Raw genomic sequence first — 24591 nt, forward strand, 5'->3', positions numbered from 1 at the left:
AGGGGAGACAGAAAGGGGTAAAGGAAAAAGAGATGAGGGTGATTGATTAAACATAGCTGATTAGCATTTGAAACATGACCCTATAAGACAGACTTCACACCTAATATTTTTATTAAAACCATATTTTCTTATTATTCATATTTTAGAGCAAAACAATAAGACTGGGAGGTATTTTTCTATTTTTGTTAAAAAGACTCCCTTGGTGATGAGTCACATTGATCAGATTTTTTTCATATGTTGCTCTGTAGGCTGATCTGTTCTAAGATACCCGGGTCCTTGTCAATGTTTTATGCTGAACTCAGTGAAAGCAGTGGGAGGTGTTGAGAGAGCAGAAGGTCAGGGACAATGATATTGACAGGTGAGAATGTGAGCTAAAGCTGTGTAACCCTGGCAAAGAAAAGTACATACACACATGCACACACGCACACAAACACACGCTTTTATAAATATTAATTTGTCCTTACCTCAAGCCTGAATACTTTCCATTTGAGGCATGCAGAGCCAGGTTAATGGTGGCTGAACGGCTCTTGACCTGCAATTTGTTTTGGTGTCATTAAGAGCTGGTCGACCGAGAAAGCAACGAAGCAGATTCATCTAGGCTAATTATATACACTTTAGTGCGCCAGATTGCTTTTCACAAAAAACACTGAAATGAAAAACGCTTATGAACTCACTGTCAGAGATTTCAGTCCTGGTCATCAACCATAGAGCAGAATCTTTCAGTGATGTACCCTTTTAAAATAAATGGAAATGTAGCAAATACTTCTGTGAAGAGCAGAAGCTAACTATCAGAACATATCACCACAGAGTTCCAGTATATTCTATTTCAGGACTCTGAGAGGAATTTAATTGAGAAGCAAGATGTTACAATATGAAGCATTCTTTTGGAAGAACTGTCAGAGGGAAAATGTTAAAGCTGAAAGTTAGTTCTGAAAGTAGGTATGGTCATTCTGAAAAGTAAATTAGGAATTAAAGTCTGCACATAGTGTAGTCATGGTTCCATTATAGAGTGATCTTGCAAAGAACTGAAAAGTGAAGACAAATACTTAAATGTTTCAGAGGAAATGGATTCAGAGATACTGAAGAGGTCAGCTGGGATCATACTCCATGACACAGATGAATAAGGATCAAAGGTCAGGAACAAATAGGTAGTATCACCACAATAATAAAATACTTCAGACTCAGTAGCTGAACCTTGACAAAGTGACTCTTGTTCTGTGTAAAACAGAACTGTGAAGTCTTTTTTTCCAATTTGCCACTTGATAGTGCTTGTTACCACTGGCTTCCATTTAAAATTGAGGCTTTAACTGCTTTCCTGTGTCTCAATCCACTTAATAGGAGTGATTCACGTAATTCCAGCTCTTAAATCAGGTGATTTTAATCAGCCACCCTCATGTGTTAATCAGAGAGGTTTGGGACACATTAACAAAGGTGCACTGTAGCCCTAATTTGGGAGCTGATCTGTTCATCTTTTTTTTCCCTGACTCCAGTAGAGAGGAGTTAGGGGGATGATGTCACTGAAGAGATTAAATTGGCTGGAGCTACACTTAATCAGAGTTTTTGTGGGTCGTGCGCTCTGCCCAAAGGCTAATATATCAATATAGCTGAAAGGGCCTGTGCTCTCAGGGCCTGTAGTGTACAGATGACACTATAGTATATGATATCTGTGATTCAGCCCCTAATGGAAGAAGGATTTGCTGTTGCCGTACCACTTTGGGCTGCTAGTTTCTTTGTATGAAAGGTGCTCTGCAAAAAAAGTTTTATATTATAAAAAAGTATTATATTTTTGTTTAACTGGGTGATTCCTGTTCTATGCAATGATATGTGAATATGCAAACCAAAAATGCAAAATATGCTAATAATAACTATAAAAAAATATCCTTTATACAATACTTACTAATGCCATTGTAGTGCTGCATCTGACTAATTCTAAAATGAACACTAATACTGTGTGCTTTTTTCGACAAAACAGTGAGTTACCCTCCATATGGTCTATATAACTGCCTGCATGCTCTGTGTCATCCTATCTTTGTACCTGTGTCTGCTCCTCCAAGGACTATATGAGGGCAAGGGAGGAGGAGAAGGGAGGAGATACAGTAGTTTATAACCATCACTCTGTCAGTAGGAATGCACTTTCTCAGGCTTTCCTAATGGTGCCTGGCAATGCAGCAGCCTGAGCCTCATCCACACACTGCAGGGTGTGTATAAACTATTGCATTCGGTGTCACAGCTTTAACACAGACATGCAAAAATGTTGACACATCACCTGACACGTGGCCTTTAACAGCTTTTTTAGTTATAAAGATGGATAAATTTACTGCAACAAGTGAAATTATGTGCTTTGCTCAAATATAGAACAGCAATGCCCCACCTGGGATCTGAACCTGCAACTTCTTGGTTATAAGCTTGGACCAATATAAATGTACACAGCAAGAGACATGATGTTTGCCTCCTGACAATATATCACAATTTTTTTTTCTTATGCTGAAACTCACATGTAATTACGGTGACAGGTAGGCAAGCTCATTTGGATTTAAATATGAGTGGGGAACAAATCCTTACTACACTGCCTCTATTTATTGCATCATCAGTTCAGGGAATATGAGGGTTGGGGGTATATTGTCTGCTTTTTCTTAAAATCAGGTAGTGATGCCTATGAAAGGATCTGCAGACCGTGAGGGGCAGTCCTCCTAATCCTTCACTTCTGCTTCTCAATTACCTTTCTCCAGCAGCCCTATTTTACACTGAGTAACTATCCTCCTGCCGTCTCGGATGGGAGAAACACAGGGCTATCATTGCTAGATCTATCCTGAAATGAGGCATCATGGGAGATGAACGAGCTAGATATTTTTTTTTTATGAGTTATCATTTTATCCCTTAATTGAGAGATTTCACAATTGGATTGACAAGGTAAGGTCCAAAGATATATCATGCAAAAATTAAGTTATATAGATAGAAACAGAGGTAGACAGATGATGATGAGTCAGGCCTGAGATGAGAATATTCAGGCTCTTTTTTGCCTCATCCGTTTGGCTGCCGCTCAGAACTGTAGAATATAATTGTTGCAATAACGCTGCCCATCATGGTAGAAAATGTCAGTTATTTCTGGCATCCTAAAATGCATTCAACCTTTCCCCCAGTAGACAAATGCAAAAGAGATTACAGTATCATAAAAGAAGACATTTCCATAATTTCAATATAAAGCACAGAGCATCATTTATGACAAAGTCGTTTTGTGTGCATATGTTCATATATATGCTAATTTACTTTTATAATCACAATTCAGAAATGTGTGTCGTAAATCCTGACTGTATAATTTTCTACTTCTCACCACTTGGCATGAGATGCTATGTAACCTTTCCATATGTGCAAGCTGTTGACTTTGCTTCACCTGGAATCTCTGTGTGGAGTCCAGATGATGCTGATGCATCATTATTGATGATTATGTCTGTTGTCTTAACAATCAGTCTGGTGACAGTAGCTCTCACATCTGAGGATAAGCAATTTAAGATCAGATCTAATGGTTGAAACAAGATTATAAATATAAATTTATTTTACATGAAGTCTTTTATCACTTATCTGCTTAGTAGATGTGCTTATTCAGGGCTTATTCAGCTGACATTTGACACATCTTTCAAATCAGGTGAAAATGAGATGAACATGAAATAAGGTGAAAGAGCTGGGATTTCAACCTGCAACATTATGGTTATAAGTCTAAATCCCTAAGCACTATACCATGTCACACCCCTACACGCAATCTGAACAGTGTTGGACATGGCTTTCTCTTTTTTGTGTGCATGTGTACATGCAGGCGTGGATGCATGTGTTTTGGGGGTGTGTCCCCATCAAAGCCCAAAAATCATAACCAGCTTGCCAGGCCTAGCTCATCCCATTCGTTGTTTCACATGGGGTCTGTGGGAAGGGTGCTGTGGCATCAAAGACTGCTGCAGTGTCAGTTATATCCATGGGGGGCTTACTGCAGCCAGAGTGTAGGAATTAATGACAGTACCACACTGGAATGCAGAGACCAGAGATTTTGTTTTACTTTTGCCTTCCCTCCAAAATGGTTCAGTACAATAATCAGTTCCAGTAATACAGCTGTTCCATGTACATTGTAATGTAAGAAAGAGTAGCAGTCAGTGAATTGTGTGCGATGTTGCTTCATGTGTTATTGGAAAACAGGGAAGGTTATTGACCATCTCCCCCACGCTCCACACAGACAAGTGTCCTAGCCAATCAGAGTCCCCCAATGTCGCTTTCGTAAAAAACATCAAGGTATTCTGTTCCCCTGCAAAAAAAATCTAGATAGATGTCATTCTACAACAGCAAGGTTTAATGCATTGAATTTAGAGGACGGACTGTACAGACTCTCACACCCACCTCTGTTATACCTTCTCTATACAAATGCTGAGGAAACAAGTAATTTAATACACCTTATATATCTGCAATGTCAATGACGCCCTCATCAAACAGTGATAATACCTGCAAACTATTCAGGTTGAATCTCAGCAAGGTTTAATTTAGTTTAGTTTTTTTTTTGATATGTACAGTTTCACCTATCACCTGACTTTTGGGCAACATTTAGGGGGTGGAGGGGGTGGTTGGAGCTCCGTTATTTCTTTGGAGTTATTAGAGCCTGTCATACCACAATATGAAGATGATGAAGAATGTAGCTTGGCTTTTTTCTTGATTTTTTTTTTCACTGATTCAGAAACCTCTATAAAAGCTAGAGGGACTGAGGAAAAAGCTGGCAGGCACTTAGATGTCTGTGTCCTCATAAAGAAACTAGCAGCTGCTGCTCATATGGTGTGAGGTAGCCAAGCTGGACCTTAATGATACTATTACAACCATGTTACATGAATGCATGAAGACAGAACTTGTTTAAACAATCCGGGTAAGTTTCTCAGTGGACTAGCGTTACTGTTCCAGATAAAATGTGATGAAGTAGCCTGTGTATTGAGAGGTGGGAGTGATAAGATGGGGATGGTGCAGAGAGTTTCAGGTGCGATGCCAATGCTGCGGACAGGGCATTAGTATGCTCCCTTGTACTCCTGAGCTCCCTTCAGGCAGAACACAATTATAAATGTCAGGTCATCATTCTTCCGCTACTTTCACACAGTGCACACCACCAGAAACAATGCCAGTTTCTTTTTTCTTTTTTCTTTTTTTTTTTTTTTTTTGGGGGGGGGGGTTGTTTTAGAACTTTTCACCTTTGTTATGTTTGTAAAATGAATGAGAAATGACTAAAGCTGAAGAAACGCTGTCCTCTGCTTCATCTCCCCATTGTTGTCTTAAATGACTGTAAATGGCCCATTCCCCCAACCTCCCTTACCATGCATGTTCCCAGGAAGGGCCTCTTCCTGAATGTCATTGAGGGCTAATCAATAACCACTGCTATTTCTTTGGTTAGAGCCAGCGAAGAAATTTTCTCTTGAAAGGAAAATCAACTTCTCTCTCATTTTGTCCTGCTGAATAAAATAACTGTACCAAAGCAGATACACATCATGGTGCCTGGAAAGTCTACACTGACTATAGGTATGGGGTGCAAGGGGAATGGGGGGGTCTTAGGGAGAATGGAGCAAATATCTGACATGGAGTCACCACGTCGTCTTTCAGCAGTCCAGGGAATGAACTGACAAGTCTGAAATCTGCAGTCTCAGTGGTAGTTTTCCATCTGTAATATTCCAGACCCAGTGACCTGGTTCAGAGTATCAAATATCTGTTCATCGTGTTCACAAAGCATATGCATTACTGGAAATAGCACCAGTCCAATTTATTTAAAGGACTGCAAGTCTGATGTAATCTAATTTGTGACAAGTAGCACTAGAGTACAGGTCAAATGACTCAAGTCCACATCTCTGATATCTGTGATGTGGAGTACAGCATCTATACTGCATACACATCTGTTGCTGGTGGCAGTGATGAATGAAGATTGCTTGCACACTGTGACAGAGATGAGGCTCCCCTGATCACAGTCTTGATGCATTGTTACCTATTGCAACATGCTTGTGTGCACTATACTGTGTACCACAGTCCATCAGCTGATTTCAACTGGATCTAAAAGCAGAAATAGCCGTAACAGATTCACATGCAGCTGTGTTATTTTATTGAGTGCAATTCGTCAGCCATTGATTTCTAATTTGTTGGGGTGTTGTTGATTCACACTGGCTCCCCGTTCAATGTCCTAAGCCCAATGCAGATCAATAAGCCAGTGCTTCTTGCAATATTCACATGTATTAATGAAATGAAATGCATTTTCTAGAGGGCATTAAAATGATCCCAGAATGGAACCCAGTAAAAGTGGCTGCATGGACTATAAAGAATGACCCCTCTGCTTGGTGTGTTTGTCATTGTGAGTCTGTCAAAAACACTTTCATTCCGAGACACTTTGGAGCTTAAAAAGATTGCTAAGCTATCATTGGTTGTTAAATCATATTAGTAAGGTCAAGAGCAGAGCATGTTTCAGGTACTGTCCCTGGGTGTCCCCTTAGGCTATTGAAAAAGCAGTACTGTAATTACATGATCAAATTGGGGGAGGACACACAACCTCAAGAGGAGGTTTGGAAAATAAAAAGCAACAGAAGGTAGCATTGTCCAATTACACCAAATCAGACTTACTCCCGGGTTCAGTCAAAACCACCAAGTCATCTTGTATGATGAAAAGTGCTATTGTACTATCAATGTGGTGTAACCAGATTAATCTGGTGCCACATAAAAACAAAGAGATTTTTTTCTCGAAATATGGCCTGGCATTTTGATTGAATCCAGGTGTTAGTTTTATGACTGATTCATCATTTGGGTAATCAATATAATGATGGCGTGTTCACAGTCAAAAACTAATGTTTATGCCATTTATTTATGGTAATTCTTGATTTAAAAGTGTCAACAGAATGTAATTACTGTATACATACTGGAAGGGATATATAATATTAATATAAATATATAAGTATATAATATTTAATAATACAATATATATATATGTGTGTGTGTGTGTGTGTGTGTGTGAATGAATCAGAAGCATTTAACTTCATTTGAAATTGAATATAGAGCTCACACATGTCATTCATCTCTTTCATCTTCATCCATGCTTAATGCAATAAGTGCTGCTCTCGTATTATTACAGGGTTCAATGGGCTAAATAACAGTTGATGTGGGGAATATATCTGTGGCATATACAGTAGCAACCCCTCATCCCTTTGGTGCACATGAACTTGACCAGGTTTAGAGTAACATATTGCAGTACATGACCCAACTCTCAGACCTTTGGAGCACTGTTCAGGTTTCATAGGTTTCAGGTGTCGTACTGCACAGACCCTCTACAGATTCTCTGGTCTTTAATCAATCTGATCCTGCCATGTAAATGTGAAGCATGGGACTACTTGACCATCAACACAATAGCTCTCTGGTACAGGGGCATTATCATGACAGCACAGTTTAACCTGATGAGTGAAATCCTGGCGGTGAACCCAACATACCTCTGAGCCCTTGAGAGTGTTTTAAAACAACGTGATTTGTTCACCCAGAGTGACAAGTCACCTGTTGTCCCATCCAAAGTGAACACGGTCAATTTCTGTCCATGCAGCAAGCACTAAAAGCAAGGAGTCTCCATACAAAATAGGATTAATGTGACAGTAGCAGTAAATGGCCAGAACACACTCTGGTCAGCCACTCTTCCATTCTGCACTTTATAGACTCTTTAATGCAATGGTGGAATGGGGGAATTGTGCTTAATGTGGTGGAATGTAAATACTATTACTTTTTAAAGGCACCACACCAGCAGGGAAAAGGTTTATTGCCTCACTCTCTGGTGCATTTGCAGCCTGTGCAAAAATAATGAAAGGTACGGCTCATTTCGATCCGATAACAGTTACAAGGCACCTACGCAAGGGGTGGCTCAGCTGGTCAGCATGGAGCAGCATATAGCTTGCAGAAAATGATTGCATTCTCTTTTATGACATCAATGGTGACACATGGTGCTAAGCGCTAAATTTGACATTAAAATAAACATTTACAGCCTTGATACCCAGAGGTCTTTAATCAATCTAAATGATATTACCCAGTGGGCTATGGGGCAGGTCCCTCACATTGTACAAAGTATCGCAATGGTACTGATATTGGCAGGTTTGGCATGAGTTAGGCAGTATTTGGAACTCCTTGGTAGTTTTAAGCTAAAGCATTCAGCTAAAGCGTTCCAAGCACAGGCTGAGCCCTATGGCCCCAAGTTTAATCAGAGACATACAATCCGCTGACAATGACCAGGAGCCCACAACAGCAGAACAAAGCCAGAGTTCCTGCAAAGTCCCTTGGTGATGTAAATGAGGAACTGCCCATCCTCCAATTGGTGCATGCCCCACTGTGGTACACTATGGAATTTTCAGTATGATAAAATAGCTGTAGGTCTGCATCTGTGTGCGCTGGATAGATTGCATTGCGTGCGTGATCATGGGGGATTGAGCCTAGTGATTCCAAAATTCAAAGCTTTTACACTTCTGACTTCAAGCTGAAACAAAACCAAAATAGACAAGTTCCACCATCAACTCTAGCAAAGGAAAGAGTGGTGTTGCGTCATAGTTTTACCAAGAGAAAAAATACACATTTACATCATTTCAGCAACTAAACCAAACAAAGGCCTTTTAAAATTAGCCACTGGTCTCTAAAAGTTGCTGAAATCGCTGTACCATTCTCCACCATGAATGAAACAAGACCTGGTCCAGATGGTCACTCAGTCCAGGAGAGTTAAGAATCCAGCAGAACTGTGCATCCAATGGACCAAGCCTCCGCTCCCAGCTAAGCCTGCATGTGCACTAGCTATTCATTAGCACACAGACTCATACATCCAAACTACAGATATATGGATTTCTCTGTCTGCATTTAATATCATGCGAGGCACATAAACATCATCTTCAACTATGATTCAAGGATCAGCGAGATGCCATTATGCCTTCTGAATCTCACTCGGCAAAAGCTGGTCTGTTTTATGGGGCAGGGGAGGCATTTTATTTATTTCCAGGGAAATTTGCTGTCGAAATGTGTTATAGCTGACATGTATAACCCTGATGAGCCCATTTGCAACCAGTGCTTACATATATTGAAGCTGTCATCCTCCTAAAAGAGACATGTGCACAAACACACACACAAAGACAAATGTGGTTGATGCACAGGCAGGTCTGCAGCTCAATGTCATATAACACCGGGACCTGTGTTACTAGCTACTGTGCAATGCTGTTGAAAACAGAGAGAAGTTTGTCCAGGCAGCTCTGTACCACCGCCCCAGGTGGTACCACCCTCTTGCCAGTGTTTTTTGTATTGTTTTTAAATCATTTATAAGTATATTAGTCTGGATATAAAACATGTGGGCAAAGCTGGTGGGTGGGAGGTTCTTAAACATCATTATCCTAGCAGTAGCCTAGGGTCAGCAGGCTGCCCTTTATTTAGAACCTTTTAAAAAGGAAAAGAGTGAAAGCATTGGAGGTGACGCTCACAGAGCACAGGTGTAAACATCTGCTTTCTTTTTGCTTTCTTTTTCTGCTCTTTACAACAATGTAAAATAATCTGACCCAAAGATACAAGAAAGGGAAGACTATTGACATCTTTAATATGGTATCTACTACACCTTCCTTATGCATACCTTAACAAGCAGCCTCTCTGGGCCTATGACAGAGCAGACTAAACTCCTTCCCCCATGGGATGCTGCTGTTGCATGCTTGAGCAATGTACTTAACCTCAGTTTCTTCAGTAAACAGCTATCTGAATGAATGGATAAAATGCAAGTTGCTCTGCTTAAGGGTGTCTGATAAACAAATAAATAAATAATATCACATACTAGCTGAGTGCTTTGCTTATGCTGCAGCGCCAAATTGTATTGTATATTTATTAGTTAATTCTTCTTCTCCTTGATTTATCCATGTCTTTGTCCATTATGATATTCATAATGCAGCAGTGAATAAATCAGTCTGAATCAGATTCTGGTTTCCCTTGAAACACCACGTCCCACCCTGCACAGTCTGTCTGCCCCTTCCTTGTCCCAGGTCATGGTCGAGACAGGACTGTGAGTTCAGCTGCTTTGATTCCCTTCAGCTACTCTCCGCGGCCACCGCTTCTCTGTACTTCCGCTCCAGTGTGTGAGTAACATGGTGGGGCAGCTCGGCAGGTCTGACTCAGCCCTGCCCTCTAGATCTCACATCCCTGGTTTTCTGTCATGCACCCCGGAGCAGGGTTTTCCCGTGGGACACCAGAGCTCTGGGGGTGCGTCCGGTCGTCCATCTGTGACCCTGCTGCCTTGCACTTCCCTCCACCTCCGCCAGGCACTCTGCTGCGGAATCTCTGCTGAGCTGAGAAGACCTGCCATCTGGCTATATTTCTCTCTCTTCCCTTTCTCCCGTCAGCAGGAGTTCAGAGGGAGAGAGGCTGGACATGCACTACCCTGAGCCCCCAGGCCATGCCATCTCTGCCTCCTGACTTTCAGCACAATGGTTTCCATGTTGGACATTTACAAATGGCTGCATTATCGCCCCTCTACCTTTCCCAGTCCTACTGCTGGGAGACCTTTTGCTTCTCAGAGGCACACAACAGCGGAATAGCCCAGGTCATCCTTTTCTCTAGCTAGTGACCATATTCTGCGCACAAACACTACTCAAACATCAGGGGAGATGACGGTTTATGAAAGGTATTGCATATACAATGGCCACTGTGGGACATGTATTGTCAGAGATCACAACCTTAGATGTAGAGCAGACAGAGGGACAATGTCTGACTAGCAAAATGTCCTACTAAGATGTCTCATTTCACCTGACAAAATATCATTGTAACCGTAAGACCGTGACATAGTAAATATTGTAATTAAAAGGTTAGACCATAAGAACATAGGAAGGTGTTATTGAAATGACAAGAACAGACTATTCAGCTGAAGTAGGTTTGCCATTCTCAATATGGTGTAGAAGTTAGTATTACTTGTGTAAGGTCATGAGGGATGTTGTTGAAGGGAACTCATGGCATAATGTCTAAAATGCACCTAGATGATTGGCCTCATATCATTGGCCTTCATATCATTGAATTTTCCCATGATCACTCAATGTGAATGACAGAAGGCAGGGGGTGAGAGTGGCTCACAGTGGCAGCTGCAATGTGATTGAGTAGAAACTAAAGACACTGAGGAACCACAGATATTCTATATCACGCCCAGATATTCAGCTCCTGTGTTCCTTCTGTCCTCCATGTAGGAGGTAAGAGAGGTAAGGTAAGAGAGCTTTATTGTCATTGTTCAGGACAATGAAATAACAGTTGCTAACACATGTCAGTGCTATGAGAACATATAACAAGAATTTAAAAACAACAAGAATATATACAAAATGTGTGAATATATAAAATATGAGGAGAGGAACATAAATAAATAATAATAATAATAAAGTGAGCTTCTGGTAACAAGAGATTCCAGTGCTGCCTGCACCTCTATTACAACAACAGATGTTCTTTTACCATGCCCTTTCAAGAATTTTAATATCAGGACACTGACAGCTTCAACAACGATGGAGACAGAACTTTAAAGCACACAGAGCTGAATATCTAGTCACGACAAATAGAATATTGGTGCTGGAACTCTGGGACAATACCTTCCATCTTCGTGACACACAACCAATCACAAATCTTATAATCTTCTAGCCTGACAACCCACAGTGATCCACTGCAGCATATCCACATTTCTGCCTTTCATGCCTTCCTTTAAACTTACCCCAATTATTTCCTAAAAACTTTGTACCCCCTACGGAACATAATAAGCACCCCTGGCTCTTCTCTAATTGTCTGGTAAGCTATCCCTTCAGCTGAAAGAATCACATGACCATAACTACTTGTCAAGAAGCAGAAGCAGCCAGCCAGCAAGTCTCCAGTCCCACTTCCCTTTAGTCATTTGATCAGTATTATTACATTTTATGCATGAACAAATACATTTTACTCATTAACTACTACCCTTTCAAAGTTTCACACTTACTGAAGCTTGCAGTGTTCCAGGTTATGTACCACACTCTAAGGTTAGACAGCAATGCCCTTTTGGATCTGCAACCTTCTGGTTATGAACCCAGCATGCTAAGTACTACGCCACACTGCCACCCGCAACAATACAGCTTGCAGCCAAATAATGAAAACTCAATTTTTCTTCTCCTCGCATTCTGTTCCCTCTGTTTCACCCAGGCCCCCTGGTCCTGAAAGAGCTTGAGGGAATGCCACCTTGACAGGCCCTTCCAAACACTCGGGTAATTGGCACAGGGAGAGTGGTTAGTAATCAAGCACTCTCAGGGTAATGAACAGAGACGGGGGGAGTCTTTGAAATTTCCTTTGTTCTCCAAAGTCAAACGAAAAAGCAGTCGGGTGACAGCGAGCCGTGTGTTGCGCTGCATGTTTTCCCTTCATGCCCCGAGCGGCAGAACAAGCGATCTGAAACACAGGCACCGCGGGGGCCCAAGGCCGAGGACGGGCTCCTCCTCGCTTCCTTTAAACGCAGTTGACTGCGCTGCACGTTCAGCTCACAGGACATTGAATAATGCAGGACCTCAAAGACAGCATATCTGCGCTGCATTTATTTTTGTTGATTGAAGTTGTCAAGTTTTTCAGTTTTCCACAAATCACTGTAGGGAGGTGTCCGGGTAAGATGCATCAGACTCAAAAATCATTTGCTGGATGAAAAGAATGTTCTTTTTCACTGTTCTTTTTAGTGCAGCAGCCACATTGTCACACTGTCGTTTCCATGACACTGCCCAACAGTCTCTCCACCAGGGCTGATCTACTCTCTTACCATTTGTATTTTTTTTTTAACAATGCTGTGCATATTCTGTGCAGATTCACCTTTTAGATTCATTACGCTTTAAATAGGGAAGAATTGATACAGTGGACTCAGTGAACAGGATGAGCTGTCAAGATGATTTAAAGGTCAGTGAATCTGCACAGATTGATCTAGAGAAAGCAAAACCACTCTCTCCCTCCTTCTTTCTTGCACTCTCCCCACTCTCTTTCTTTGAAGTAAAACTAAACAACAAAGTGGAAAAACAGGCTTTCATGGCCTCCACAATTATTCATGTTTCACTTTGCATTTCATTTTTTGCGGAAAGCCCCCTAAAGGTCGTCTGAATGCAATTTTAGAATAAGAAGAGAAGATATTTTGTGGCTCCAAGCTAATTTTGCATTGTGCTGGGGCACTGTGTCCCTTTGCTAGGTTTCAAATGCAATGTTCCACACATCTCTGATAATTTGGTATTCATAAAGAGAAACCTATCTATGATTATGCAAAATAATTTGTGATTTTATCTATGGTGCTGTGATTATTGCCATTTCGTAGCTCTGCCATGGCTTTTGATAACTCAATCTATTACCCAACCTTTCATTCTGCTGCTGAAAAGTATATTTCCAATAGAAATGGTGTTACTTTATGATTGTCTTTAGTGAAGGGGAATTTGTAGAAAAGGGGATTTTGAGGAACATGAGTTAGTCTTTATCTTGGCACTAGGCCTCCCAGTATTTAATCACTTTTTAGTGTCTAAAAAAGACAGAAAGCTAGAGGCCAAGAGCAGCACAAACTGAATTAGATTGCTGCTAAATGGAAGAAATGATACCATACTGTAGTGTCTCTATCACACACACAAGGTGAGAGATGATTATGATAGATGAAATTCTGCATTTTGGAAAGTCATTCTATCAGCTTGCCCTCAGCGATCCACTTCCTCCTGCTCCCTATTCTCTGCATGATGCTGAACAAGTCCAATCAAATTAAAGTTGGTGATAAATCTTTTTCAGGTTTTGGAAAGAGTATAATAGCAGGTTTAGAGAGTGCAATAATCTGTGTTAACACAGGCTGCAAGTGGGCTAGAGAGACTGACACAAAAAGAGATGGACAGATCTCTGCCCATCTGTCAGCCAGTTGTCGTGGGAACAAGGTGGCACTCCTTTGGTGTGTGCCCAGATGTGCCATACTTCTCTAAATCCCCAAAAGTCAACTAACAGCTGATAGGCTTTCCAAAAAGACCTGCTGATGTCCTTGATGAAGCCTTACTTAAAAGACAAAGGTCACTTCTGTTTGAATTTACTCTGAGGACAAAGGCATCCACAGGTTCCAAACGTTACACGTTTAAAGGCACACAAGGTAACTACTACATGAGTAAACTTTTCCCCCACCAAGGGCAGAATGTGGTGTAATGGTTAGAGTGCTAGACTCCTGACTTTATCGTTGTAGGGTTGAATTTCGTGTCTACTTCAACACATGTCTACTTTCCGAATCTTCCACTGAATTAAATGATCAACGACACAAGAAATGATGAAATGGTTATTCTGAACCAAGTACACGTCCCCCAACCTATGAATTTAAAAAGCCAACACTTTTGACCAAGCTTGTTAGAAATCAAGGGTCTGTAGGATACACTAAGGCAGCTGCTCTTTCTACTAGGAGCCTTTAAAATCGACCACCAGTGTAATGCTATCAAGCAGGTGTTGGTAGTCTGTGCATACTTCAACCTTATCAAGAGGAGAGGGCTTAACCCTTCAATACAAGTCAGTTCATCTGGATCAATAATGGATTCAGGATAAAATGAAAACATGCCACTCCTTGCAGGAATAAAGCTGCATGGTCTCAGATCGGCCCTGCTTTTATCTCTTTTGTTTTTCATAGGTGGCGGTCTAGACTGTGACCAACAACTCCTGGAGTGCACCCCTTTGGAGCTCTGTGGAGCAGGTGGAGAGCTCCACACTGCCGCAGCCTGTTATTACAGGACACCTGACGCCATCCCTGTGCTTTTGACAGGGTCACCTCCCACAGTGCTCTGAGAATCCATGGCAACCAGAGTGGAAGCCGCTGCTGCTCATGTCCACGTGGATAAGTTTCCCCTGCACTGGAAGCATCAGTTCCGGCAGCTGAACCTAACTGTGTTCTCTGTGACACACTTCACCCACTTGAGCTCCTGACATGGCGAGATTACTGTGCTTCCCTTCCCTAAAGCAAGGACGCCTGCACACCCTCCACCTGTAATGCTCTGTTACTGTAGCTGTTAAAACATGGAATTACTCAAGCGACACTTATAGAATTAATTTATCAGAGGTAAAATACCTTAAATCTAAAAATAAGCCCTTGGACTGCAGTTTCTCTTTAGTTTATATTCTGGATTGTGTCCTGTTAAATCTGTTTACATAAATAACGTGTGTTTTGCCAAATTAATTTCGACGGACAACAGAATTTAAAATACAACCGTTTCAGCAAAATAAATCGGTAACTCGCTTGGACAACTTGTTTATGACTACATAATGACCCCATCTGCTGTAAACATCTACTCCATTTCACTTAAAATGAACCTCTGAAATTAGCTGTCATTTTTATCTGACGAGAATAATAAGCTACCAGTTTGGTGTGCTGTGTATTTTCTTGCAACTACGAAAGGAATTTTGCAAAGTCTCATATCGCCCCCTACAGCAAAGTGCTACACACCACAGTGTTTTTTAAAGAAACAGTCACTAGAAAAAAATATCTTATTCAGTGATGGAATTTGTGGATCTCTTATGATTTTTAATATAATTTCCAGTAATGAGATAAAACAAAAGTAAGCATACAAGTCTTTACAGAAAATATGTTGAGAGTCTGTTCGTACGTGTGTTGCAGCGTTGCGATTTGTTCGATGCTATTCTCACCACCTGCGTAGATGGCGATATAACAGTCAATCGTAAGCATATTCAGACGTTCTTGAGCACCGGAAACTACTTTGACTTTAACGCGGAAGTCTTACCTTTTCTTCAGGATCACTATTCAAACAACATAGTGGAGCAGGCTACCTGGGTTAATCAGCGCGTACGGAAATGCCAAAGCAAAATAACATCAAACCATGAGTTGCATCTCTGAGCAAGATGTGTGCAATGGTTTGGAAAACCATACGGTCTCCTTTGAAAGCAATATAAGTAAAGACAGCTTGCCTCAATTTCAGGTAACGTTAACCGGCTGTCTGTTATTAGCTTTCTGTCCACTTCAGAGAGTAACAGTTGCGATTCGTAACATTATTCAACCTTTTCTTGATACATTTATAATACAAATGGACCTGGCTGGTTAGTTAACACGATTGCAAACAAAAGAAGTGTTGTCACCGTAACTGTCATTGTTTAGTTCGCGAACTAGCCATTGAGGGAAATGTTCGCATTTCACATGAGCTTGTTCACCCTCATTGATTAGCAAACTAAGCTAAGTAGCAAGATTAGCTGGTTTTAAAACTGCTACGTATGTATTAATGGGTGGCTAAGTGTACAACTAGCGACCTCATTTGCTAGTAGCTAGGTTATGACGTACTTGTCAGAGCAGCTTTTTAGGTGGACGTTCTGAGGGTTGAAAACGTCTTTGCAAGTTAATAAAGCTACAGATAACTCCACTTTTTGCATTTTATTTCACCGACAGATGGCAGTACAGACCTGTACTGTAGTAGTACATTGCGCTTTCAATTAAACGTTCAGATGGAGCTCGTCTCATTGCTAATGAACTGAGTTTAACAGGCCGATCACCTAAACCCCAAAACACACACACACACGCCAGAAAGGTATAGTATTAGACCATTAATTCAGTGACAGAAAAATCCAAAATTCTGGCGTCTTTAAGGTATAGTCAGAATAGACTACGTTAGTAACACAATATTATTTTATGGGTAGATAATTATATTATCAATTTATTCAGCTGTACGATACTCAAGTAATTCAGGTTAAGTACCTCTGCAAAATGGTACAACAGTAGTGCCTCATCTGGGGAACTTACAACTAGCCACTTGCTTAAACTCATGTTTTTTACTTTTGGACTAAATCTGTTGCATTTGCAAAATAACTTGGGTCCATGGCTGAAAGGCATGTATCAGGCTACTGTGGAAAGCTTCAAAATTAGAGGTTCTCTTGGGGGGTGTCCTGTGATACTCCTCCAGTAAAATGTCCAAATTAAAAATGTAGATTGGTGTCCTAGTTATTGAAATATCAGTACTGGCTTCTTCAGCAGTTGCCCTGGATAAAGGTGTTTCGTGAGCCAAAATAACCAGTAACAGTACTTGGGAATTAGAACTTGGAATACTTGATTTTACAGTATGATTCTCCAAACAATTGATTGGTTTTTAATGTATGTTTTTTGCTAACATCTGATTTGTTGTTAAAGCAGGATGTGGCCTACTTGTTAGGTGTTTGATGTAGCCCCTTTCTGTCAGTCCCTAGCCTTACTAATCTTGTCACCAAGCAGTTTGGTTGTGATGCCTCTATTGCAAAGGGAATGTCCAGCTGATGTAACTCTGCAGTGTACATGATTAGAATTAACATAATAAAAACACAACAACAGTGACTACTACTAATGATAATAATAATTATGCTGAAATGTTAAACATAATAAAACTTTTGGTAGTGGCGATCTTGAATAACAGTGCATTCATGTGCCATTTGCTGTGTTTTCATATCTTGCAGAATGGCAGATGAGCCACAGATACCAGCATTTATTTCTCAGAGGTGCCAGTTTGACAGTCAAATGCAGTGCTTCCTCTCCCTGCCTGCCTTTAATTTGCCCTGATCGTTGCTATCTTTGAATGGCCCTCCGATTAACCTTATCTGACTGAAACCACTCTCTCCAGGGGGTAAAACACCAGGGCTGTTATTTTTAACGGAGCTAGTTGAATTGTAGTGCGACCTTGTACTGTAGACTCCTGCAGAGTGTCTGTTTGTAGAACCGCAGTGTAAAATTAGATCCCACCTGGCTTGGGGAGGATCTTATAGCTCAGTTCCTATACTTTGCTATTAGAATGCCCACATTGCGTGAGAACGTGATGCAAACATTTTTGACTCAAGTCCCATACCCTGAATCTGGGCCTGATCCCTGATGACTGAGCGCAGCCTGGGGCTCAGGTTTGGAGAATTTGACTCTTGCTTCCAGCACTGCTATAAACACAGAGTCATGACTGTTGATCATTCAGCGTGATGGGGGCAGTGGTACGTGATGTTGTCTGGGAGTGGGTTGTGGCAGAGTTCCCTGCCTGATGTGCTTACTCTGTTGTTAAACCAACATTAGAGCTTTGTGTTCTATTGGATGGACACACCTCTTCAAACACTGTGTCTGCATTGGCCTTCCTTTGTAATGTTTCTGCTTTTCCCACCCCTTATATAATATTCCCTCCCTCCCACTGAATTGTTTCAAATTACTTGCACCAATTAGTGATCACAATAAAAACATGTCCAACATTTTATTTAGTTACTGTTTTTGATCTTGATCTTGATTTGTGTGATGTATTGAGCATGTAAGTGAAATCATGCATTATGGGTTGCCGTGGGTATGGAAGTCTGTGAAATAGCTTAATGACAAAAGAAAGGGTATGAGTGATAATGATACCAATAAGTGAGTAATAATGGTCATATTTCAGTACACTCCAGAGAATGTGCCAGGCCCGGGCTGTGAGAGTCATCCAAGCGAGGTGATGCTCCCAGGATGCGACTGCCATTCCTTATCCTGCCAGCAGGGGAGCTGTTCCTGCTTGCAGACCCATGGTCAGGCATATGACAGTTACGGGCACCTGAAGGACCACGGACAGGATGAAATGGGGTACTGCCGCCCTGTGTTTGAGTGTAACGCCCTGTGCGGGTGCAGTGAGGCCTGCGGTAACAGGGTGGTGCAGAGGGGTCTGGGGCTCCGCCTCAGCCTGTTTCACACCCCAGTGAAGGGCTGGGCAGTACGGGCACTGGAGCCAGTGCCTCAAGGAGCCTTCGTGTGTGAGTACGCTGGGGAGGTCATCGGGTTCGAGGAGGCGTGCCAAAGACAGCGAGCCCAGAGACCTGGCGACATGAACTACATCATCGCCGTGAGGGAGCGGGCGGGGGATGGGAGTGTCGCCGAGACCTTCGTGGATCCCGCTGCCATGGGAAACGTGGGCCGCTTCCTCAACCACTCCTGCCAGCCCAACCTCTTCATGGTGCCTGTGCGGGTGCACTCACTGGTGCCCAGACTGGCACTGTTCGCCGGGCGGGATATCACCCCTCAAGAGGAGCTCACTTTTGACTACTCTGGGGGTTACAACAACTCCCAAGGGGAGGAGCCATCTCCTGCCAGGGGTGACATTGGGACAGATGCTCCGAACAGGAAGCTTTGCTACTGTGGAGCTCAGAGCTGCAATGGCTTCTTACCGCTGGACCTCTCTGTCATCAGCAACACTTAAAGGACAGCACGTCAGCATGGCCACATAATTCCAGCAGCTGCTCAACTTGCTGTTTTGCAAACAGCACAGCATCATGAATGTGAGTGCTATGAACTGCAAACAGTGGTATTACAGAATCCAGTACATATAGTAGGTTTACAAGCGATCTGTGTCTGTAGTGCCCAGTAGAGACCTATTTGTCTCATCACATTCAGGGGGGTTTTGTCCTAGAAATCACCCTCAGAAGAAAATAAAGCTCTTGCTGATTCAGTTGGGGTGTACTTTTGTAAAAAAAATAAATAAATAAATAAAAATCTTGCACACAACACTGGGTACCATAGCTAATAGCTCATTTAAGTCACAAATGCCCTTTGTTGTCTGACAGGATGTATATGATCTGTTCGGTCCCTTGTGCTAGGAATGAAGAAAACCTGTGGTGGAAATAACTAGCAGTCCCTCAGACACTACCTCTGGTGTTTCCTTAAATAAGAGACTTGTCAGCCGTCCCTGGGCAAGTGTGTTTCAGCACAAGTCTCTGCAGCCCAGTTAGCTGGGCCGCAGGAATGATGGCAGTAATGACACTCCCATTACAGGTGATGATGCTCTTTGACACAATGGGGTCTACACAAGCGCAGCCTGCCTGTTTGTTTTCTCAGACAAATGTCACCTTATCTGAAGGTGCTCCACTCAGTAAGTGTGCCATCCTGGAAACACGCACACACGCACACGCACACGCACACACACACACACGCACACGCGCACAACCCTCCTTCATTACTACCCCTCTGCCAGAAGCTACCCCTCAGAGGGCAGTCTGAGTTTTGGCTTTTCTCTTTGTAGGGATCTGATGTGCAGTACTACCTCTGTCCAGCTCACGGCACAGCTCCCGCACTCTCCCGCACTGAGTAGAGCTGTGAGATGTAGGCCAAGTCCCTCCAGAGGGGAGAGACGAAGCTCCAAACGCTTTCTGATGAGAGTGTCACCCGGCGCTAGCCTATGTGGGTCACTCCCACAGCACAGTGGAGAGGCTGATCAGGTCCATATATGAACTTGCTACTGGACAGGGGAAATGTTCACAGAGGAAGAGTGTGTTTTATTAAGGGCCAACACTGTGATGAACATTATAGAGGCAAGGGCTTGACGATGACAGGTAACCTCTGAGTGCTTCCACAGTTTTCCCTTACCCCAGAAAGAAGGGGTCAAAGCCCTGTACCCCCTCATGATCCATCTACATTGACAGAGGTTGTACAGGGAATAGGTCCTGTATCCATAAGGCGGAAGGTTTGAATCTTAGGTGGAGCACAGGTGTTGAGGCCTTGAGTAAGAACTGCTGTTGTAAAAATTCAGTTGTTTACAATGGTGAAATGCAAGTTGCCCTGGATTATGGCAACTGCTAAGCATTAATATTGTTTAAATGAACAATATATCCACCTTTAGTGTGTGTTTTTGTGTCACAAGTGTTCTGTTTTAAATGGCGCCAGCCCCGCTCATTTGACTCAGGGGGTAAGAGCAATTAAAGAGTGCCTGTGGGTATTTCTTTATAGCAGTAGATCCTGCTCCCTTGTCATGGGAGGGGCTGAGGTGTCCCACTTTCCTTTTGCCATTCTGAAAAAAAAAAAACACTCCTCCCACACTGCCCCACTTCCACCCTGGCCCCGCCTTTCATCAGCGTGCCTTTATTAATTTCCACATCTGGGTTAATTACCATGGAGACCACGGACCACCCAGAAATGGAACCAGTGCAGAAGTCACGTTGGGGAGTGAAGAAAAGAGCCGAAACTTCTGCCCGACCGTGCTGGTGCTGGTCCTCTTTTGGCAAGGCCAGCTCTGAAGAGCTTGAGAATGAGCTTGAGCTTTCTCACATGTTCATGTGGAAGAAATCACAAATGTTTCATATGGGTTAAAGGGCAGTCCATGCCTTATGGAGAGGCGAAGGGGGGATTCAAAACTCAAGCTGCACCTACAGACATACTGTGGTGGTGTCTGTGAGACATGATAGCATGTGCTGTGGGACTAATGAGGGACTTCTCCCAGTCCCTTAGCCCATGCTCTGGAGTCAGAGGTTATGACAGCTCTTCAGAGATTTGGTGAAAGCCCAGTTTGGAGCCAAAGATGTAAGAGGTGTGCAAAAGGCTAGCAGTAAACATTTACCTGTAGGACTCAAGGCAAAGCAAGCACAACAAAATAAATTGTGCTTCCTAACACAGTCTGAGTCCTCATTCCGGGCCCGTGTTGTGTGAAAAACACAACTGTAAATTAGAAAATAAAATGGCCTTTGTGATCAAGGACAGACGAGTGTACTTGAGATTTCATGTCTGTGTGATTGTTAAACAAACCAAGATTTGTTTCCGGATTCACATCAGTGTGTTGATGTTTTGAAATGAATCAGGAATGTGTTTAATCTCTTGTTCAGCACATTCTTCTCGGTGAGTGAGTAATTATAACACTTCATCAGGCAGAGGCACTTCGACACCAGCACAGTCCTATCCCAACATGACTCATGTTACTGGTGAGTAAGCAGTCCCTTGAGTCCCCATGGCAACCTGAGGTGCAAGAGTGATTGGTCACTGGTTCCACACTGAAGACCAGACCCCTGATGGCACTTCCCAACCAAATCCAAGAGCCTCACTCTCAGTATGGTTGCATAGCAACAGCCTGGCTAGCTTTGGAGCTAGGTTCTGCCCTCATACTGTAAGCTGGTAAAGAGTGATGTTGGAGGACTAATGGCTTCCTTGCTGTATGCTGGTACAGACTGATGTTGGAGGACTCATGGCCCCCTTGCTGTATGCTGGTACAGACTGATGTTGGAGGACGTATGGCCCCCTGGCTGTACACTGGTACAGTGTGATGTTGGAAGACTCATGGCCCTCTTGCTGTATGCTGGTACCGAGTGATGTTGGAGGACTCATGGCCCTCTTGCTGTATGCTGGTACCGAGTGATGTTGGAAGACTCATGGCCCTCTTGCTGTATGCTGGTACCGAGTGATGTTGGAAGACTCATGGCACCCTTCCACCCAATGTCTTTGCAGCCACCATGTCCTAGATCTGATGCTAGAATGACTCAAATCTTTTTTTTTTTTTTTTGCTCAACGAGGATTTTCATATTTAAGATTTATTTATGAAATGCAGGTGAAAGGGCCATCATCTGTTTGAAGTTCAGCAGTGCACAGCAAGTGGGAAGCAACCATTAAATGTGCATCTTACTTGTAATGTAACCAAAGGCAATAAATGAGGTTTAAATTATTGTATAATAATATCAAATCAGTAAGCATTTCAGTAAGTTTATTTAAAATGTGCCATTTATTTACCCCTTAAAAATATTTCACAGTAATATACTGAATAATTTCTCTGTGTACAGACACAGACCTTATCAATTCAGATTCAAGAGCCAAAAACAAAATTACAAAATCATTAATCTCATTGGAAATTAAGGTGAATTCAAAGATTTAGTTCCATTCTTTAATTTACATCCAAAAAAGAGAGAAAGGACAGTAAATTGCGGGAGGAGTTTTCCATACAGATTCAATCACCTAGTCCATTTTTATTGTATATAGACCATCATAGTGCATTCTACAATGGGAATTTCCCAGAGGGAACGAAAAAAGAAACTACAATGATTCCCTGATTGTCTCCTAGGTGATGGAGCTTAATGAGTTATGGAAGGTAGTGAGGCCATGTTGTCCTGCTGAGGAAATGTTCAGGAAACGTATTTGGCGAAAAACTGTAGGAACAACACAATGTGACTGAGGTCATGTTTCATGCTAGTGGAGTAAAATTGCACACTGGGGGCTTTTTTGGAACAATGCTATGCAGATGCAAAGCGGATTCATTCACTTCGATATGATCCGGATGTCTCAACCTACTCACCAAGGCTGTATATCAGCCAAATCATTATACCAAAAGATCAGTGAATCTGTGCAGATTCAATACTGCATTGAATAAAAAGTCCACAGCTCAACTTTTATTCATGTTTCTAATGAAACTAGACAGAATAAGTTATAATTCAATCTTGGCTTGTATAATGGTGAGGCTTTCTAAATTTTTTCTTACTGCCTGTGCTTGGAACAGTAAATCATAAATTCGGTCTTACTGTTGTGAAGGTGAATTATTGAAATTAATCTTTAGAATGTGGCAAGCCATTGATCCATCCATTTCATGCTTTGTTTATAAAAATGGGGCTGTGTTTTATTTAATCAGAGTGCCCGAAACCCCTTTACAGTTGTGTGCGTGTGTGTGTATGTGTGTGTGTGTGTTACAGCAATGGCATTTATGAATTCAGTAGAATTAAAAAAGAATATTATAATCTATTTTCATATTTTCATGGGCTTTGCAGGCATCAAGAGAATTTTTCTTCATTGCGAAAGAGAGGGAGACAGAGAGAGAGAGAGAGAGAGATTGAGAGAGAAAAAGAACATGGGAGCATTAAGTTGTCCCAGATACTAATGTGAATCTCAATAAGTACTTCTATTTCTGCCTGGCTCAAGGTTAACCACAGAGGGAATTGATCTGGTTTGCACTAAAGAGTTTTTTTTTTTCAAGAATAAATTGGCAACTTAAAAGAAAAAGGTAGAATTTTTCCTGCTGCTAGATTTTTCCATGTTCATCCATTTGTATTCATCAAGGTATGGTGTGGCCATTTTGGGGGAAAACCCTTTAGATACCACACACCTTAGAACCAGAGTGCACACAGCTTCTCCTGATGAAAAACAGCTCCGAGGAAACTCCAGGTGTGCCAGGAAGCACTGTTCCTGTCTTTATCTCTCTCTCCTCCTTCTCTCTCTCTCTCTCTCTCACACACACACACACACACACACACAATAACTGCACCAACATTGCCCTTGTACAAGAAAAATGAAAGCACTATACATAGAACAGCAGTCTGTAAAGCATGCGCGTGGGGCTTTTGCCATCATGTGGTACTGTTTGACAATAATTAGTGAGATGTCACCGTGGGAGTTTGATGGATGAGAAAATGTTACATAGAGTAGTTCAGCATCTAATATCTCTGGATGTGGATCTCTGGTCGCCGGCCACCTCTGCCTCAGTAATGGCTGGCTCTTTCTGCCATCTCTCTCTAACACCCTGCCAGGTTTTGACAGATGACTTTCATTGTAGTTGCCCCTACAACATTTTACATCTCTTCACCCTAAACTGACAATAGCAGCCTCATTTGTCCTGTAGCTGCGGTGGTTGCATGGCGGCCAAAAGGACACTTGAAAGAAAGGTTGTGATGATTGACTAGCATAGTAAAAGGGACAGGCAGCTCATCTCGGACAAAGTGGGGCACTTCTGAGGGTACAGAGCTAACGTAGATGCCGACACCATGGCGACCAGCAATTGACGAATCTCATGTGGCCTATAAAAAAAAAAAAAACACCCAGCAATAAAAATGTGAGCTGTCCAATCTGTTGGCAGCCCCAGCTGGCTAATG

At 42.2% G+C, this 24591-nt stretch overlaps 1 protein-coding gene across 1 annotated transcript; it reads left to right on the forward strand.

Annotated features, from left to right (window-relative positions):
• The first annotated feature begins 15775 nt into the window (after window positions 1–15775).
• setmar (SET domain and mariner transposase fusion gene) lies at window positions 15776–19476 on the forward strand. The gene is made up of 2 exons (XM_036532138.1): window positions 15776–15950; window positions 18393–19476. The coding sequence occupies exons 1-2, from the start codon at window positions 15852–15854 to the stop codon at window positions 19179–19181; spliced, it is 888 nt and encodes a 295-aa protein (XP_036388031.1). The 5' UTR covers window positions 15776–15851; the 3' UTR covers window positions 19182–19476.
• Window positions 19477–24591: the final 5115 nt, after the last annotated feature.

This window comes from Megalops cyprinoides, chromosome 6 (assembly GCF_013368585.1).
Source record: "Megalops cyprinoides isolate fMegCyp1 chromosome 6, fMegCyp1.pri, whole genome shotgun sequence".
Taxonomy (NCBI): domain Eukaryota; kingdom Metazoa; phylum Chordata; class Actinopteri; order Elopiformes; family Megalopidae; genus Megalops; species Megalops cyprinoides.